At 36.6% G+C, this 19740-nt stretch overlaps 1 protein-coding gene across 4 annotated transcripts in view; it reads left to right on the forward strand.

Annotated features, from left to right (window-relative positions):
* tmem63ba (transmembrane protein 63Ba) overlaps window positions 1-19740 on the forward strand; it is a 53929-nt gene that overhangs the window by 8602 nt on the left and 25587 nt on the right. For 2 of the 4 annotated variants that reach the window (XM_065296165.1, XM_065296167.1), the window contains exons 2-9: window positions 5840-5943; window positions 7703-7817; window positions 8063-8142; window positions 10606-10647; window positions 14066-14156; window positions 14806-14843; window positions 15340-15482; window positions 15569-15620. In XM_065296165.1, the coding sequence (XP_065152237.1) occupies window positions 5870-5943; window positions 7703-7817; window positions 8063-8142; window positions 10606-10647; window positions 14066-14156; window positions 14806-14843; window positions 15340-15482; window positions 15569-15620 (635 nt within the window). In that variant the 5' untranslated portion in view covers window positions 5840-5869. Of the gene's footprint in view, window positions 1-5837; window positions 5944-7702; window positions 7818-8062; window positions 8143-10605; window positions 10648-14065; window positions 14157-14805; window positions 14844-15339; window positions 15483-15568; window positions 15621-19740 lie in introns of all 4 variants that reach the window. The other 2 variants (XM_065296166.1, XM_065296168.1) reach the window with 2 other exon arrangements.

Here is a 19740-nt window from a genome sequence, read left to right on the forward strand (position 1 = left end):
CTACTGTGGTATCTTACATTGTATTCAGAAATGGTTTACATTGTCCTGAGCTGTTGTGCACTGAAGCCTCTTTAGCTGGCTTGGCAGAGGATTCATTTGTTACAAAACTCAGCATGTGCCTTACTTTCCCTCATCACCTGCTGTTTATTTTCCTTTTTAAAAAGTCAGGTCCATGCTGACACGTTTAACATAATCTTGGATCGGACTCTACGCTGGACATCCATTTTGTGTGTATTGCTTTAGCGGATTCCTTGCATGTTTGCTCCTTATAATAAATGTAGCTGCACATGACCAGTACTTGCCCAAGGGTGTTGTGGGTACTTTCCAGACTTTTACTATGGGGGGTTACTTATGGCACTTTTTAATTGCGTGGTACCACTAGGCTCAGCACAACTGAGCTTGGCTCGGCACGCTTTATTTTGGCTCAAAGTGGGGTTATAGACTATAGATTGTAATAGTTGCGCCTAATAGTAAACACAACACGGGAGCAATGAAGCATATCAATGGACTGGTGTTCCTGAATCTCAGCTTGTGCATTTTTTTTCACTGTTAAGAGTTGGGGGCTCGTACAACAAAGACGAACAGATGACATTGTTTGCTCGAAGGCACATGCTAAATTCAAATATGGTGGTACCTCAGTAACACAATTTTAGTGATTCTTGTGTATCTCATGTAATATCATGTGACAACTAGTCACGAAACACCAATGATATACACGGTTTCATCGGACGTACATGCGGTGGAGCGATTACGTGTCCGAGCCAAACTTTACTTCCAGTCTCTGTTTGTTTAATGGTGTGACTATTGCTAAACTAAACTCTTGTACAAATACCTAGTCGAAAATAACACATGTTTTGGTTTCCTAAAGATCTGGGAAGGTTGTGATCAGATTACCGCTATTTGATGGGAGGTTTGGTAGCCAATCTGTAGTTAAGATTGCATACATTATATAGTACACATTTTTAGGGCTGTTCCGAATACCATTTTTTGAGCTTCGAAGCTCTAGTAGAAATAAAATCGAATATTCGAAGCTTCGGAAGGAGGGGCTGAACATATTTTTCTCTTTAATAAAGGAAGGAATCTCTGTGTGTGTGTATGTGTGTGTCTGTCTGTCTACAGTTTTATTATATGGCGGATGTGTTGCTGCGGACCCAAGGGAGTGTAGTGCCTTTTTTTCGTGCAATATGGACATGTGACACGTTTAGAATTAATAAACTTTAAAAATTCTACAGAACAGCGCAAGCGAACAAACAAACATTCCCGAATCAGAAATTAGCAGCACAGTAATTACTGACAACGTAAAGGGTAGGCTATTTAAATAAAACAACGAAAATAAATGAACGAAGTTCAACAAACTGTAATAAAAAGGTAGCATACTTTCAAAATCAAGTTTATTTACTAACACTTACACCATCCAATATGCTTTTTTCATCAGCAGAACAATAAAGAAGATATTTTGCAGAAACCCCAGAGCTCCGTCATGCAAGTCAACCGATCCGCACACTTTAAGAGCTAAAGCATATATATCCAATACAAAAGTAATCCCCCATAACTCTGTGTGACATAAGCCCTTTTCACACAGATATTCCGTAAGATACACGGCACAAGCATCCTGGAATTTTACGGGACCGCTTGATATTTTATTCATTCACACTGCCAAGTTTACACGGCATCTGATGGTCCCGGAAAGACACGTGACATGTTGAAAGTCCCGCCCTCTCTTCTACGCAGCGTCTGAAGTTTGCATATTATTTATTATTTCTCTCTCCAGAAACAACTCGCGTGCATTTTTGTTTATGATAAGACTACAAAGGAGCGCGTGAATGCACAGTTCTATTCTGGTGAATGATCTCAGCTTCAGAGTGTATATTTGACAAGCTCCCTGATTTCTGCTTTGATACAGTTTTCAGACATTTCTCATCGTGATTGTTTATATGCATTTAAAACCCGCATTTTGAGGAGCTGAACAATATATCTCGTTGGGATGACATGCCGGTTTTTTCGTTTATTATAGCTCAAATGAGCACGTGACGCGATATTCTTTTATGCTGCTGAATGATCTCCGTTTCAACGCAGTAAGTAACGAGCTAACTTACCTGATATCTGCTTCAGTCTAGTATGCTGACATTTCTCGTAGTGAATGTTGTAAATCCCTGATTTTAAAGAGTTGAACCAACTTCATGTTGCCATGACACGCGCGTCCTCACTACGGCACGTGCGTCATTGTTTATGCGTCTCATATATCATTTCCTGATAACTGCTTCAATCTAGTTTGCAACATTTCTCGTGGTGAATGTTTATATACATGTTAGTTTGCAACATTTCTCGTTGTGAATGTTTATATACATGTTATCTCTCGTTGTAAGGAGCTGAACCATAACTTGTGTTGTGATGATGACGCGCGCGTCCTCACTTCGACACGCCCTTTATGGCATTCTTGTTCACACAGAGGGTTACCCGCGTATCTTACTAGGTCCTCTTTCCGGCAACGATCCCAGAAGATTAACGGAACGAGTTTTTGTTCACACAGACGCTTGTCTGGCAATTTTACGGGTATTTTCTGGGACCAGAGGTCTGTGTGAATGAGGTTATATTGACGTCTTGTGAAGCAAATCAATCAGTTTTTGCATGAAACTGAACGTTATTTACAACACTATTAGCGTGAATGCCAAAGCAGGAAGCGCGCTTTCCGTTTGAGGCGATATCTTCCACTGGTGGCGTTTGGTGGTTGTTGGCTATGGATGTTGGTCTCTCTGCGCCACCTACAGAGCGGGAGCGTGAAGCGCACTTCCTGCTTGGCAAAAGCTCTGCATTAACGCTGAAAAATATTTATAAATATAATCGAATCTCAAAACTGAAAATCGAATGTCAACCCACGGAACGAATATTCGAATATTCGAATTTTCTGGTCCAGCCCTACACATTTTACATCTTACGTTAGCTAAGTGTAGGTTTTGACACACTTTTGCTATGATTTGAATTTAGGTAATCTACACGTTGTTAATTTTGCTTGTTATCAGAAATAAACTACTCTAGAAGGACTTTGTTGTTATTGATTCGTTTACCGGAAGTTACAGTCTTGTTCAAAATAATAGCAGTACAATGTGACTAACCAGAATAATCAAGGTTTTTAGTATATTTTTTTATTGCTACGTGGCAAACAAGTTACCAGTAGGTTCAGTAGATTCTCGGAAAACAAATGAGACCCAGCATTCATGATATGCACGCTCTTAAGGCTGTGCAATTGGGCAATTAGTTGAATTAGTTGAAAGGGGTGTGTTCAAAAAAATAGCAGTGTGGCATTCAATCACTGAGGTCATCAATTTTGTGAAGAAACAGGTGTGAATCAGGTGGCCCCTATTTAAGGATGAAGCCAACACTTGTTGAACATGCATTTGAAAGCTGAGGAAAATGGGTTGTTCAAGACATTGTTCAGAAGAACAGCGTACTTTGATTAAAAAGTTGATTGGAGAGGGGAAAACCTATAAAGAGGTGCAAAAAATGATAGGCTGTTCAGCTAAAATGATCTCCAATGCCTTAAAATGGAGAGCAAAACCAGAGAGACGTGGAAGAAAACGGAAGACAACCATCAAAATGGATAGAAGAATAACCAGAATGGCAAAGGCTCAGCCAATGATCACCTCCAGGATGATCAAAGACAGTCTGGAGTTACCTGTATGTACTGTGACAGTTAGAAGACGTCTGTGTGAAGCTAATCTATTTTCAAGAATCCCCCGCAAAGTCCCTCTGTTAAAAAAAAGGCATGTGCAGAAGAGGTTACAATTTGCCAAAGAACACATCAACTGGCCTGAAGAGAAATGGAGGAACATTTTGTGGACTGATGAGAGTAAAATTGTTCTTTTTGGGTCCAAGGGCCACAGGCAGTTTGTGAGACGACCCCCAAACTCTGAATTCAAGCCACAGTACACAGTGAAGCATGGAGGTGCAAGCATCATGATATGGGCATGTTTCTCCTACTATGGTGTTGGGCCTATTTATCGCATACCAGGGATCATGGATCAGTTTGCATATGTTAAAATACTTGAAGAGGTCATGTTGCCCTATGCTGAAGAGGACATGCCCTTGAAATGGTTGTTTCAACAAGACAATGACCCAAAACACACTAGTAAACGGACAAAGTCTTGGTTCCAAACCAGCAAAATTAATGTTATGGAGTGGCCAGCCCAATCTCCAGACCTTAATCCAATTGAGAACTTGTGGGGTGATATCAAAAATGTTGTTTCTGAAGCAAAACCAAGAAATGTGAATGAATTGTGGAATGTTGTTAAAGAATCATGGAGTGGAATAACAGCTGAGAGGTGCCACAAGTTGGTTGACTCCATGCCACACAGATGTCAAGGAGTTTTAAAAAACTGTGGTCATACAACTAAATATTAGTTTATTGATTCACAGGATTGCTAAATCCCAGAAAAAATTTTTTTTGTACAAAATAGTTTTGAGTGTGTACAGTCAAAGGTAGACACTGCTATTTTTTTGAACACACCCCTTTCAACTAATTGCCCAATTGCACAGCCTTAAGAGCGTGCATATCATGAATGCTGGGTCTCATTTGTTTTCTGAGAATCTACTGAACCTACTGGTAACTTGTTTGCCACGTAGCAATAAAAAATATACTAAAAATCTTGACTATTCTGGTTAGTCACATTGTACTGCTATTATTTTGAACAAGACTGTATGTGTTGTTCACGAAAGCTGTTTCTTTATGTTGTTACTGCTGAAACCGTCTATACAAAGTTATCTGTGTGTCGCTATATTTAGACATATTTTAAATTTTTCCATTAGTAAACACCACAAACTTTCATAAGCCAATATTGATATAAGTACACGTTACAGTCCTACAATTTGACGTGTTGTCTCTCAGAAAGATCTTGGTACATTATGCCATAGAGAGGCTGAACCCAGTGATCTCTGTTTGTCTTTTGTCAAGCTGTTCTGTATCTGATCTCACTGTTGGACTGTTAATGTGATTGTTGGGTCAGAGCACAGCTTTCACAATATTCAAGGAACCTGTGAATGAAAACGCTGTCGTCATTCACTTTCAGTTTGTGTTTTGCTTAAAAAAAAAAAGAAGTCATACAGGTTTGGAATGACATAGGTGTGAGGAGATTATTATTTTTTGGTGAGCTGATCTATAAATATAGACAAGCATTTTACATACTGCTACATAAAAGGGTTTTTATACTGTTATATAATTACATAAGTCACACCTTACAACACTATTGTTGTCCCAGCTGAGTGTGGGTGTAGAGAAGCAAGACAGATTTGTGTTATTCACTGCGCCTGTCAGTTCGTTCCCCTCACGCATTTTCTTATGTGTTACCAGAACCGGTTTGGCCTGAATAATACTTGCCAAAACCGTTCTCTTAAATTTCAGAAGAAAGCAGCATTCGGTTGACGTGTTTGTTTGGTATGTAAATACCAAATCGCTGTAATACAATCAATTACACAAATATTAATTCACAGTCACATTACGCAGATGTGTTTATCCACACAACTTGCAGTATATACAAGCTATACATTTTATCAGTATATTTCCCAGAAATCAAACTCATGACCTTTGCACCACTAATGCAATGCTCTACCAATTTTGCCACATCTTCAGTAGACCAGACCAGAGACTTTGACTTGACACTATCAGGTCTTTGACTTGATCTCGGCAACAACGATGGATTGATGTTTTAAATGTCTAAGCACCAGCAGCACCGTCTATATTTACTTTTGCATCTGAGTGCATCCCCCAAACCTAAAAATTCAGGCCTTCTGAGATCATAAAAATCATCTGTGTTGCACATCATATCATTCTTTTGTCTCCTAACAGGTGCTGTATAAGGATGCAGGAGTACTAAGGATGCTGATGGTCTTTGCAGTGCTCACGATGGCTGCGATAGGAGAAGCGGAGGTCCCCCATCCCAACAGTACCAGGTAGGGCTGCGTAATTATTCGCAATTGATTTTTAAATTGGAATTTGCCATCTTTCTGACATCACTTCACTGTAAAAAATACTTTGTTGCCTTAAAAATGTTTGTTGAATCAACTCAGATTTACAAGTCATTTCAACTCACTGTTATTTATCTTGACTAGAGATGATTTGTTATAACTATAAGGAACAACTCATCTCTTGTCAAGATAAATAATAGTAAGTGACATGACTTGTAAATCTGAGTTGATTTTAGGGATGCTAAACAATTAATCGCGATTAATCGTTAGCAGAATAAAAGTTTTTTTTTTACATCACATATGTGTGTAAACTGTGTATTAAAAATATGTATATATATATAAATATGAACACATTCATTAAAAAATGTACATATTAAGTATTTATATATAATATAAATTATACATAAATATACAAATGTATATACACATGTAAACATTTCTAAAACATATACATGCATGTGTGTACATTTATTTATACAAAGTTATTATACACAGTTCACACACAAATATGATGTAAACAAAAACTTTTATTCTGCTAACGATTAATCGCGATTAATCGTTAAGCATCCCTAGTTGATTTAACAAAAAATTTTAAGGCAGCAAAGTATTTTTTACAGTGTATGTAAAGCAGTTAACTCTTTCCTCGCCATCATTTTGATTTTCACAAAAGTGTAATGCCTTCCAGAACATTTTCTTTTTTAAATTTATAAACATACAATATGTCAAATAAGACCCTCTGTTTTCAAACAAAAAAGCATCCTATCTTCATTTGTTCTCTTTTTATCATCTCTCAAATATGGGTAGGTTTCCTCAAAAATACCACATTTTGAACCATAAAGGTTGGGTAAGAGCACCACCCAGTTTACAATGGTGGAAATATGGATTGCCATAGCAAGGAAGCGTTTTTTTTCTTAAAGGATTACTCAACTTTCTTAAAATTCTGATAATTTACTCACCCCCATGTCATTCAAAATTTCTTTGGTCAGCCTAGAAGAAATGATGTTTTTTAAGAAAAAGGACCTTTCGACGTAACTACGCATTACATGTCACAAGCCTGGTGCAAGATGGGAAGTTGTGGGTTAAAAGTGAATTATTTTTTCTTGCCAAAAATTAAAACCGTTTTACTAGGTAAGACCCTTATGTCTCGTTTGGGATTGTTTAGAGCCCTTTGAAGCTGCATTAAAACTGCAATTTTAAACTGTAAACTGTTGGGGTCCAATAAAGTATATTAAATTGAGAAAAATCCTGGAATGTTTTCCTCAAAAAAACGCAATTCTCTGGGATTTTTTTTTAAAAGTGGAGTAATCCTTTAATTGACTAGATAACTCTTCAGTGGCGGGGAAAGAGTTAATATTTGTAAAAAAAAATCTCTATAAAGCACGCTGAGGCAAAAGATAACTCAAATCTAAAATCAATGGAGCATGCACATTTTTTACAAATAAATGCATGTTGTTTTTAAAGTCAATAATTAATGGTGTTTATAGGGATGCACTGAAAATTTTCATCCGAAAAGGACATTATCAAGTATTAAGGCTGCTGAGTTGCTGCACTACTTTACTACTGTTTTGCATATAATAGTTTTTTAGAACGTTACAACATAATTTTTTGGGTTTCGATTGTAGCCAAGTGCATCCAGAATAAGTTTTAGCCCAGAAATTCATTGGGGTGCATCACTAGTGTTAAATAACCAGGATCTCTGAATTGGTCAAAATAATTTTGATTATGATTTTTTACCATAAACAAGCAATCCTGACCACAAGGACTGGTGCTACAAGGGCCGGATCCCCAGTACTGTACTCCAGGGTCTGCCCTTTGGAGGAGTTCCCACTGTACTCGCTCTCGACTTCATGTGCTTCCTGGTACGCAACACAAGCTTACAGACACTCACATATTTGTCACGTGTGTTATTTCAAAGGTTTAGCATTAAGGCGTTTGTTATTTGGGTTAAGAACTAGTTTGAAATGTTCTGACTAATTGCTTGATAAGTGCTATAGTAACACTGAGGGTCCATGGGTCTATTAAGGTAGAATTTAGGTTAACATGGGATAGTTGGTCATATAGTTTTAAATGAAATTTGAAAATTTTAATGTTTTGTGTGTTTTAGGTGCTGCTATCTGTATTCTCAGTGTTAAGGAAGGTGGCGTGGGATTATGGCCGTCTCGCATTGGTTTCTGATGCTGACAGGTATAACTTGATATGACATAAATATTTAAATTTTACCATTTTGAAACAAAAACAAGTTAACATGAAAATAAAATTTACCTTTTTATATTTATATTACTTGTTGGGTGATATTAACCAAATTGAATATCTTAGTAATATTAGGATGAATGTTGATAAATGATCAATATCTCAGTATTTTCTACAAAGTTTAGGGGTGCCTAATGATTAGTCACGACTATTCGTTTGCAGAATAAAAGTTTTTGTTTACATAATTATTATACACAGTACATCAACAAATATTATGTATATATAAATACAAACACATGTATGTGTATTGTTAAGGAAAAAATAGTGCTGGGCATAGATTAATCGCATACAAAATAAAATTGATTTTTTTTTTGCATAATATATGAGTGTTTGCTGTTTGTAATTATTATGTAAATATAAATACACACACATTAATGTATGTATTTAAGAAACATTTACGTGTGTGTGTGTATATTTATTTATTTATTTATTTATTTATTAACAATAAAAATGAATTATAAATAAATATGTTCAAATTTATATATGTATGTGTGTGTGTTTAAAGATACATAATAATTACACAGAGTACACACACACACATATTATGCAAAAAAATCACTTTTATTTTGTATGCGATTAATCGTGATTAATCTATGCCCAGCACTAGAAAAAATATATTGATATAATAAATATTTATATATGATATAAATTATATGTAAATATACAAATGTTTATACACATGCAAATATTTCTTAAATACATACATGCATGTGTGTGCATTTATATATACATAATTATTATACACATTACACACACATTTAATATGTAAACAAAAACTTTTATTCTGCATACGATTAGTCGCGACGTATCGTTAGGCATTTCTAGAATTAAAGTTTACATGCAAGTGAAAGCCTTAGCGAGATGTCACAACCATCTTTATAAAAAACCTCATGATAAAAATAAAGTGTACAGACATGGTTTTCTTCCCTATTTGAAAATACATGTACAACATGTAAGCTGGTCAAAAAGCTAACGTCTAACCTCAGAGTACATTTCTGGCAAACCTGCTGTTGCAAATAAGGGGTATATCAGGCCATACTGATGCAGATGCTATTGTCTCATTCTGTATCCCTCTGGGAAGAAATATTGAGATATTGCCAAAACTCGATATATCCCCCGGTATATTGCCCTATCTATTGGATCACGTTATTTCAAACTGAAAATAAAATTATATTTTGTAATCAAAATGTACCTTCTAAAATTTTACTAATGTCCCTAAGCCCTTATTTCTGATGATCCTTTTGCGATAAAAAAAATGCATTTCAAAACTAAACATAGTCTGTGAAAGCAGTTTTATGTTAAATTTAAACTTTAAAATGTTTTTACATAGACCTACTTTGGTTTTAAATCTTCATTTTTTTTAGACTGCTTAAAAATATTTTAAGCACCCACAGAAGTGGTCGCACATCAATTTCACATGCTCAAACGACACCACAGTTATACCATATTCCAGTTGTGTCCTTTCACACATATCGCATCCTCAGCTGGTGACGGTAACGCAGCTTGCTCTCTCGGGTCACGCACCGAGCGCCTGCTGTTCCCAGCCATGATCCAACCCCAAACAAACATTGGACTCTCCTGCATTGAGTAACATTCTTTGATCCTGCTGGGACTGTCAGACTAAATATATGCAGCTGGTCACTCGATCCATCAGTCCTGATGCAGGCATGCTCTCTGATGTGTTCAGAAAACCGACTCTATTGGAGCACATGTCAGTCGGGGAGCCAGTAAGCAGCGTGCACTCGTAAGAGCAGCATAATGGCTTTAGCTAATGGATTGTTTTTCAGATAGGACGCTTCTGCTTTCCCAAAAGCTCGGCCAGTGAGTCTTATTCCATTAGTAATCTGACCCTCACATCCAAAGATTTGGAAAATGGTGTGTGGGTGTGTGTCTATAGAAGATCTGATTATATACCAGGCATCTTGTACCTATAAATGACCAGTCACATATTTTAGTATGTTTTACACTATTTATTTCAGGGCAATGCAACTCGTTTCTTTGTCAACCACAGACTTCTGAGGTGGATCCCAACCAAGCACTTTTAAAAGATGTCTAATAGCCATCCAAACACAGCCCCCCTAGATGTCTAGGCAAAATTTGAGCTTTCAGTACAATTTTCATAGCCCCAAAATGAAATTATTAAATAAATGTAACCAATCTAACATGGCTAAAAGTGGGTTACTCATACCCGGACTACATCAGGTCTAAAGTTAACATTAATGGTGAAATGAGAAGTATTGCTTGTTGGGTCCATGCTACATGTATTAGATTAGGCACTGAATCAAGTAATGCAATTTTTTTGTCTAAATGAATGTTCTACTGGTGTTTGACATGGTGATTAACTTGTCAAAGATTAACCATAACTCATTATGCATGCATCTTTTTAATATTTTTTAGTAGGCGGAGGCAGCTGTACCAGCGTCTGGATGAGCAAGAATAGTATGTTTTGTTTATATGTCTAATTTCTTTCCTTCTTGCTGCGTGATCTAACAGCAGGTGGATTTTGGGGTGAATCTCCTGTATGATTTTGCACTTTACCTCTTTCTAATGTTCTGGGATTTTATTCTGTCATGCTTACTTCTTTCCCACAGTCAGTTGACCGAGCGTTTCTCAACACATTGATTACCTAAGCTAATTCATTTAATTATGTGTATCTTTTGGATTTGTAAAGGTGAAAATGTAAAAGCTCCACCCATTCCTTTTGTCTCGCCCTTCAATCAATCTACAGTATAGATGGTTTTAGTAGTAGTTTCGGCACATTGTACTGCGATAGGACTGCTAAAAGTACTGCACTGTAAAATAATCAATATGTGTCTATTCAAGCATGCACTTTCTGTCCAGGGTTTTAGCTTCGTATAGGTCCCGCAGGGCAGAGGCTTACAGGGAGAGGTAAAAATTAGGATAGAGCACACCTGTGTAACAAAGACATAGTTTGACGGATACTTGTGATTTGTGCCGTTGTTTGGATTTGTCATTAGTTGTAAAGATTTCACTTATTCATGTATTAGAGCAAACTATTGTGTTCTACGTGGATGTTTCAATGTATTAAGCCCCCTTTTTTTTGCAGAGAACCTCTAGCTGCATTAAGAAGTATTTATTCATAGTTATCTTTATTTAATGCAATGATACCGTTATGTTATTTAATACAGTTATATGTGTCTATGGTGTCCAAAATTCATTTTGTAGCTTGTGTGTGTGTGTGTTTATATATGTGTGTGTGTATTTATAAAAAAAAAGTATATATATACTAGATTTTACTTTTTAATCTAAATTATTGTGAATATTTTGCCTCTGATCTTTGAGAAAGTTGTCATGGAGTCGTCGTCTGCTTAATGCTCTCTTCCTCATTCTAACCTTTTTCCCTGTCTTTGCATCTTCAGCTGTTTTCTAGGTTTCCTGCAGTCTGTTTGTGTACAATCTTTGTGTAACGTGCATCTAGCCAATGATGCTAACATTGTGTGTTTGTGAGCAATTATATAATTGCATGTACATTTGGTGTCCAGTCATTTTTTTTCAGATTTTTCAAATGGTTAAATATATTTAATTATTTTAATAGTTTACTACTTATCTACTTATCGGCCCCTAACACTGTTGTCAGTTGTGTGCACGCGCGCACGCATGTGTGTTTGACTGACTGCCAGTTCTATTTCATACTTTCAACACTGCTACTCTACCTTGGTAACAAAGTTTGACAGTAACAGAATTGACACTAGTTATGTTTCCATTAGATGTTGCTATTTAAACTTTTGCCCAAATCTGGAATATTGCATAAAACATTTGCAAATAAAGCTTTGTTTCCATCCAGTGAGTCAAAATCATAAATTTGTCACTTCTTCATAATCTGGTGCCAAATGTCAAAAAGAAAAATGGAATTTGCTGCAGTAGGAGGAGCCACTGTGGGCTTTTTCCATCGATAATAAAGTATTTGCGTCTCAGAGCACATAAACGAAATGCAATAATAGGCATGCACGATAATTCGCATGTGATTGTCATTGCACATCTCGTATGTGAAGCCGGTTCTGTGATTAGAAGTAAATCGTCATCACCTGCTTTCAGATGGAGCAGCATTTACTACACAAAGCCATAGTTCAATTTAATTTAATTTATATAGCGCTTTTCACAATTGGTAATTGTTTCAAAGCAGCTTTACATTAAACTGACAATCAGGGCAATTTTGAATTAATTATCGCAGACGTATCACCTGTGATATGTATGCGATATGGCCCAGCTTGTCAGTGAACTATGGCTTTGTGTATTAACTCTTTCACCGCCAGCATTTTTTTAAAAAGTTGCCAGCCAGCGTTTTTCATGATTTTCACCAAAGTTTAATGCCTTCCAGAAAATGTTCTTCTTTAAATATATTAACATACAATATACCAAATGAAAGAAGAGACCCTCTGCTTTCAAACAAAAAACCATTTCATCCTACCTTCAGTGGTTCTTTTGTAATCAGCTTTTGAATATGGGTAGGTTTCTGCAAAAACACCACATTTTGAGCAAAAAGCAGAGATAATTCCAATTTTGGGATGGAATTTTCATAGAGATCCCATTCAGAGCGATCTTTAAAACAGACACGGACATGCAGCCGCTTGCCATAGGGCAATCCTTCCGGGTTTAAAAAGTTGCGGAAGGGCGCCACCTGGTGGATAATATCGGTATTGCGGAAAGCCGGAAAATCTCGTCATTGGCGGGGAAGCGTTTTCTCTTAATTGACGAGATATCTCGTCAATGGCGGTGAAAGAGTTAAATGCTGCTCCATCTGAATAGCAGGTGATGGCGATTTACTACTAATCAAGAAATCGGCTTTACTGACGAGATGCGCATGCGAATTATCAGGCATCCAATAAACATGTCCATGTCATCTTGCATTCAAAGCCGGAAACAGCCTGCGGTTTGAATAACGCAGTCGCATAAGATAGTTCTGGAAGATCATTATACCAAACAACTTTGATGACACGCTTTCAGAATGACCAAATCACATGACTTTTTGTGCATTATTATTTTTTGATGCACGTTATTATTTTTTATGCGCATTCATATTTATTCGGTAAATGTGTTTCCATCGCAATTCATGTGCATGTTTGGTTATCGGATAAGAAATTAAACTGAATCAGTTGAGTTTTTTATGCACATTTTTTTAATTTCCCCAGCTTTTTTTGTTGCAAAAAATAGGTAAATGAAAACATGCCTAATGACCAATTCGGACAAGACAACATCATGATATTCAGCTATCTAAGACACTTATTAAAATAAAAAACAACCATTTGAATAAAGCAGAATGAATAATGACTTTGGGCACCAAATTTACCTGTGATTATATAATCAAAGAAGTACTGTCATTTATCGTCACATGCCTGACATGTTGTTTGCCCTAATGTAGTGGATGTAATCTAAGCAAAGAGTTTCGTGCCCATTACTTTATAATTAGCTGATGTTGAAGTTGAGATGATGTTAGGGTCAAAAACATTGTACACAGGTATGCAAATTCACTGCTCCGTTGTACATACTTAACACATACTTAACATGCATCATCTACACTACTGAATCATTGAAACAAATGAATAAGATGTGATGTTTAGTAATTTGGAAAGTTTGCTATATATATATATATATATATATATATATATATATATATATCCCAACAGTTTAATGCAATGTAAATTAGTGTGTATACTGTACTTCCATATTACAGTGGCACTATTATCAGCACCAGCTATGGTCCCTAAAAATTTGATCAAGCAATTACATGAAGTGGCATGCCGTTAAATGACCGTACGCTTACACAATGGCTTTAGTGTCGTGCTTTGACAGAGAGAGTGTGCGAGTGTGTTGACAATGTTTGTGTGTTTGTGTTTAGTGTTGCTTCTGCCACGCAGACTCCCGCTGACTCTCGATACGAGCGTCTCACCTCTGTATCCAGCTCGGTCGACTTTGACCAAAGAGATAACGTAAGTAGCTTGCATCATTAGTTTGTGAGCTAATAGCTATGTTCAGAATGAAAAACTTAATACTGTATACTGCATGTTATTAAAAATTGTATGCGATGTAGTGTTATGCAATAATGAAAGCTTACTGCTAACTGAAGTGTGCACGTGAGCTCATTGTGTTGCATGCTTAATTCAGAGACCATTTGGTGGTTCGATCAAAAAATAAATCGACAAATGTTCAAATCAGAGTCACACACATTGCATTGTGGGATATTGCATTGTGTGCAGTGTGATCTGCTTTGCCATTTGACTTCTATTGGTTATGCACTGTACACAACGCATATCAGAAAGGTAATAAAGTAAAGCAGTATGCCATTCTGAACATATCCTGACTGTCTGTTTTGCTTTCTTGTACATTATTTTACTCAAATGTGTAGAAATACACACAATTGTCTTAAAAAACACACTTACTGGATCGCAAAGACACACTTTTGGCAGCCATTTGTTTGCATTTGTCTGTTGTGCTGTGGTCTGGAATGATTGTGCTTATGTAAATATATTTAACATGCATACACACTGCAAGTCTGCAACTGCATTAGAGCCAGGATGATTGACAGGCGACACTTAAAATGCAGATCAATGATGGTCTTTGTTTTTGATCTGTGTGTAGGGCTTTTGTTCCTGGCTGACTGCAATCTTCAGGATAAAGTGAGTGATCTGTGCTTCGACTTTACTACCAAAGTTATACATGCATGTATTTGTGTTTATATATACACATAATTATTGTACACCGTACACACGGATATATGATGTAAACAAAAACTTTTATTCTGCAAACGATTAGTCGCGATTGATCGTTTTGCAGTCCTATTTTTGACATTGCTGTCATGTGTATGTGAAATATACACAAAACTTTTTAGTTTTTGTTAATTTGCATGCTAATGCTTATTTCATATTTTTGAGATGATTACAGCATCACAGTATTGATTTACCAGAAAAAACCTTCAGTTTTGGTTTTATTTAGTTTAGGTTTTATTTTGTGTACCAGCTGTGCCACAAAAACACACCTGGAGTGCACAATTTACTCTTTATTTGGTTGCATTGAAAAGCCAGTAGTGAACCAGAGAGAAATAAATGTAAAATTGCTCTGTCTGTTTATTATGACCGATGTGGACGTTTCACTACTGTCTTTTTCTCCTTTCAGAGATGATGAGATCAGGGAGAAGTGTGGAGAGGACTCAGTCCACTACCTCTCGTTCCAGCGGCACATCATTGGTCTGTTGGTGGTTGTGGGCGTCCTCTCCGTGGGTATTGTCCTGCCCGTTAACTTTTCAGGAGATCTATTAGGTGTGTGAATCATCCAGTATTACACATCTGAATGTTGCCGTAAGAGTTTTCATTAGATGACCTGTTTCTTGTCTTTCTCTCTGCAGAACATAATGCCTACAGTTTTGGGCGAACTACAATAGCCAACTTAAAGTCTGAGTAAGTCTACTTCACCCGTGTTATGTAGTAGCTTTTAAAATCAAACTAATGAAAGGATGAATCAGATACACTTCTGTTAGGCTCAGGCACTTAGACAGAATTTATAATAACATTATTTTATTGCGGTTTGTAAATTATTAACAGAATGCTTTATCTTGAGGTTAATGAAACTAATAAGACAGTGATACTCCACTATTTTTGAAAATATGCTCATTTTCCAGGTCCCCTAGAGAGAATCGTATGATTTTTACCGTTATGGAATCCATTTAGCCGATCTCCGGTTCTGGCGGTACCACTTTTAGCATAGCTTAGCATAATCCATTGAATCTGATTAGACCATTAGCATCATGCTTTAAAATAACCAAAGAGTTTGGATATTTTTCCTATTTAAAACTTGACTCTTCTGTAGTTACACTGTGTACTTAGAACGACATAAAATTAAAAGTTGTGATTTTCTAGGCCGATATGGCCAGGGACTATACTTTCATTCTGGTGTAATAATCAAGGACTTTGCTGCTGTACCATGGCTGCAGCAGGCGTACTGATATTATGCAGTGCCTGAAAATAGTCCCCTTGGTAACTTTCAATAACAGAAACCCTTAAGAAAAGTTTGCTAAACATTTTTTAAATTATATTAAATATACAGGGATGTGATTTTTCCGGATTAATCCGGAATTCCGGATTTTCCGACCTGAAAATGTGACCTACGTGAATCATGCAGATATGTAAAAAAAAAAATAAGGGGGGAGGGGGGTATCTCACAGCCGTCGCCATGGTAACCCGGGACGGAACCACAATCGCCGTCCCCGCGCAACAGGGCCACACCGGTGGCAGATGACAAAGAGATGCATTTTCCTTCCTTTCCAAGTATCAACAAGGACGTGTTTCTGACCGTTCGCAAATGGCGGATGGCGAAGTATTGTATTCACCAATTAGACCCGATCGTTTCTCTTCTCTTCTCCTCATTTGCGACGTTTGGCTGTCACTCGCGTGACGCGAAACAAAGCGGCAAACATATACACGTCGGTTTACTTGGTGGATTTGGAGCAGCAATTTTCACAGAAATGAGAGAAAAAACGAGCGCCATTCCATAAAATCCTGGTGGCGACTGAGAGAGGGACGATGCAACAATATTGGTTCCGAAAAAAGGCAAGGAAATAAGTTACCTCATCGAGCCTGGTTTAACCTAACTGAGCATTACATTCGTGCATGAAACCTGATCGACGAACACGGAGGGGCGGGAATCGCGGGACGGAGTGGAGTCTAGAGTGATGTTTCTTCAGGCTCCGGCGTGAATATAAATGACAGACACTTCAACCGAGTTTTCATCACTGCGTTTTCTCTTCTAAAGTTCGGTAAAAACACATAAATGGCTTAAAATCTTGTTTAAGAATCTGTTTTATAATGAGAATCTCTCTTTCAGCGCGCCTCTGTGTGTGTTTGCGCCGCGTGACAGCCGATTTTAATCTGACAGAGTTCGTCACTGTGCTGTACATTAAAAATCCCACACGAACATTACAGCGTAAATGCAAGCAGGCGCGGAGCTATGGGCGGGCCGAGCTGGCCCGCCCAATCAGAAATGTAAAAAAATACTACTGTGTATAGTTAGACATGTATACTACTTTATGTGTTGTATTTTATCTATTGCATGTTATGTTAAAAACAGTAAAATTATAAATAAGCCTGATAACTATTTAAAACTATTAAAGCAGTTGAATGTTGCGTTATAATGAGAAAAATATTCCCGAGCAGCTTTCAGCCATGATCACTTTGAGAACTTTTTTTGCAAGCAAGTGGAAAACGTATTTTGAATAACAACACGTTATAAATATGTGCTGCGCGCTTTCCTCTCAATAACATAAACACACAACAAATATGACAGCGGGGTAAAAAATAGAAAGAAAACATCTGATCACAGTGATGTTGTTTGATGTAGCGATATAGCACATAGCAGCATTATAAGTCACGCCACGGAGACTGGGTAGCTTATTGCTACACTTTATACAATATAGCCTATTGCTTTTAAGCAACAAATAGCCTATCATAACAACCTATAAATTGAGACATTAATTTAAGAAATGCATTAAAAGCAGAAAGACGTGTAGGCTGCGGAAATATAGTGGGTTCACTTCAATCCACACCACAGACGTTCTTGGTTTGCTTCTTATTTATTAAATCGAGGCAATTGTTTGATCAAACATTGATTAATATTAAGATACAATTTATACAAAACGAAATTCACTTTAAAGAAAGTCTTTCTACAAAACAAACCTCCTAAAATCGCTTGCCCGACGTCCATTACGGGCTATGGCGAATTCCTGTCGGGCTACAAAAATGTATCTGCGCCTTGGCCGTCGGGCGGAGGAAAAAATATTGTAATGTGTTTGCATTCTCTCAGATTAAGTTAGGTAATTATGTTGTATGTAATTCGGCGTCATCTTGTTAGCCATTACTATCCTCACTAACAAGTGAAACTGTCAGGAAATTAAGTGAAAGCATTAAATCCATTATTCCTTTCGTTCACGTCTGATATGCGCGCTCATCGGCTCCGCTCTTCACGAGTAGGCTTGCTCTTGTGCTCATCAAAAAGTATATTAAATGTTTCTTTATTTGTCATTTCGTTTAACCTCAGAGTCTAACATTATTCTAGCAATTCCCTTTTCTTTTTTTATTTAGTAAGTTAACTTAAATATGTGAGAACGAAAATATATTTTTAGTGATTTGCATGAAGAGAATATGATGTTAGAAGCTTCATTTTAAGCATTTAGTAGCCGTATTTATTTAAACACTTTAATAGGCTATTTAAAAAAGTATAAGTTTTTTTTGGGTTCATTTATATTTCCTGTCTGTCACTGTGTGCAGGTTCTTTTTTGTAGGCTATGACCAAAAAGGCTTAATAAATGTCACGTTGCATTACAATTTAAAGTATCATTAATGTCAAAAATGTGACGTGCAGTTTGGGTGTGTGTGTATGCTGTTTAAATTAGTGTTCTGAAGTTTTGACGAATTTTATAGACTTGTTATAGTTTTTTATTCAAAAGTGACACCCATAGATTCAGGCCCACCCGGACTTAATCCATGCCCACCCATATGTCACGTTCTGCATCCGCCACTGAATGCAAGGATTAAGATTGATTTTATATATAACAGATAATCTAGATACATTTACCCTAATAAGTTTTTAAAAACATGGTAATGTTTTAATGTTTTGCTTTAGTGTTTTAATGTCAGACAGTCATTGAAATGAGGGAAAAATGAAGAGAAAGGCAGCAGATATAGCATCCTTCTTCAGAAAGAGTAGCAAGAAGCAGCCAAACAAATCTTAGTAAAATACATTAAAGTAGCCTTCAAAATTCACATGATTTTCTGGTCTCTAGTTTTTTCAGCAATGGAAGATATAAATTCTGGTTTCAAAGTAAATTTCAAAAGTTTTATTTGATTAAATAGTTTAAAAAACATGGAGGTTGAATTATGACTATAAATTATGTTAATCTTAATTCATTTTAATAAAAATTAAATTATTGTAGCAATTGTATGTTATACATTATTCTGATTAACACACTATAATACTTAAAAGTATTTTAAGGTTGGATGATAGAGATGATATATGCCACCCCAGAGTAACTGCTGGCCCCTGCCTGGCCACCCCTATGAAAAAATCCCTTGCTCCGCCACTGATTAGCAAAACTCAAAAAATACATTATATTATAAATCTTTACCCAGACAAGTGACTTTTGTGCATGGACAAGTGAAACACAAATTTACTTGTCCGAAGGACAAGTTCCTCAAAAAGTTAATGTCAAGCCCTGATAAACATATTACAACAATTTACGATTAACTAAGAATAATAGTAAACTTCATTATTGTTCATATTGTGACTCTTGATGAGTCTTGATGACGTATGCAGCTTAGAAATGCGACCTCCGGAAGGCTGCAGACTTGAGAAACGGCCTCTGTATCATCGTTTGTTTCAAAGGTTTCGTGTGTTTAAAGTTTTAAGGTTGACCAGTTTGATTAAAATAAATAGCACCTGCACTTTTTTGTACAATTACTTCTATTTATTAGTGTCAACCTTCTATTGTTCATGTTTAACAGCTAACAAAGTTACTTGTCTACAGGG

Source organism: Paramisgurnus dabryanus, chromosome 20 (assembly GCF_030506205.2).
Source record: "Paramisgurnus dabryanus chromosome 20, PD_genome_1.1, whole genome shotgun sequence".
NCBI classification, from domain to species: domain Eukaryota; kingdom Metazoa; phylum Chordata; class Actinopteri; order Cypriniformes; family Cobitidae; genus Paramisgurnus; species Paramisgurnus dabryanus.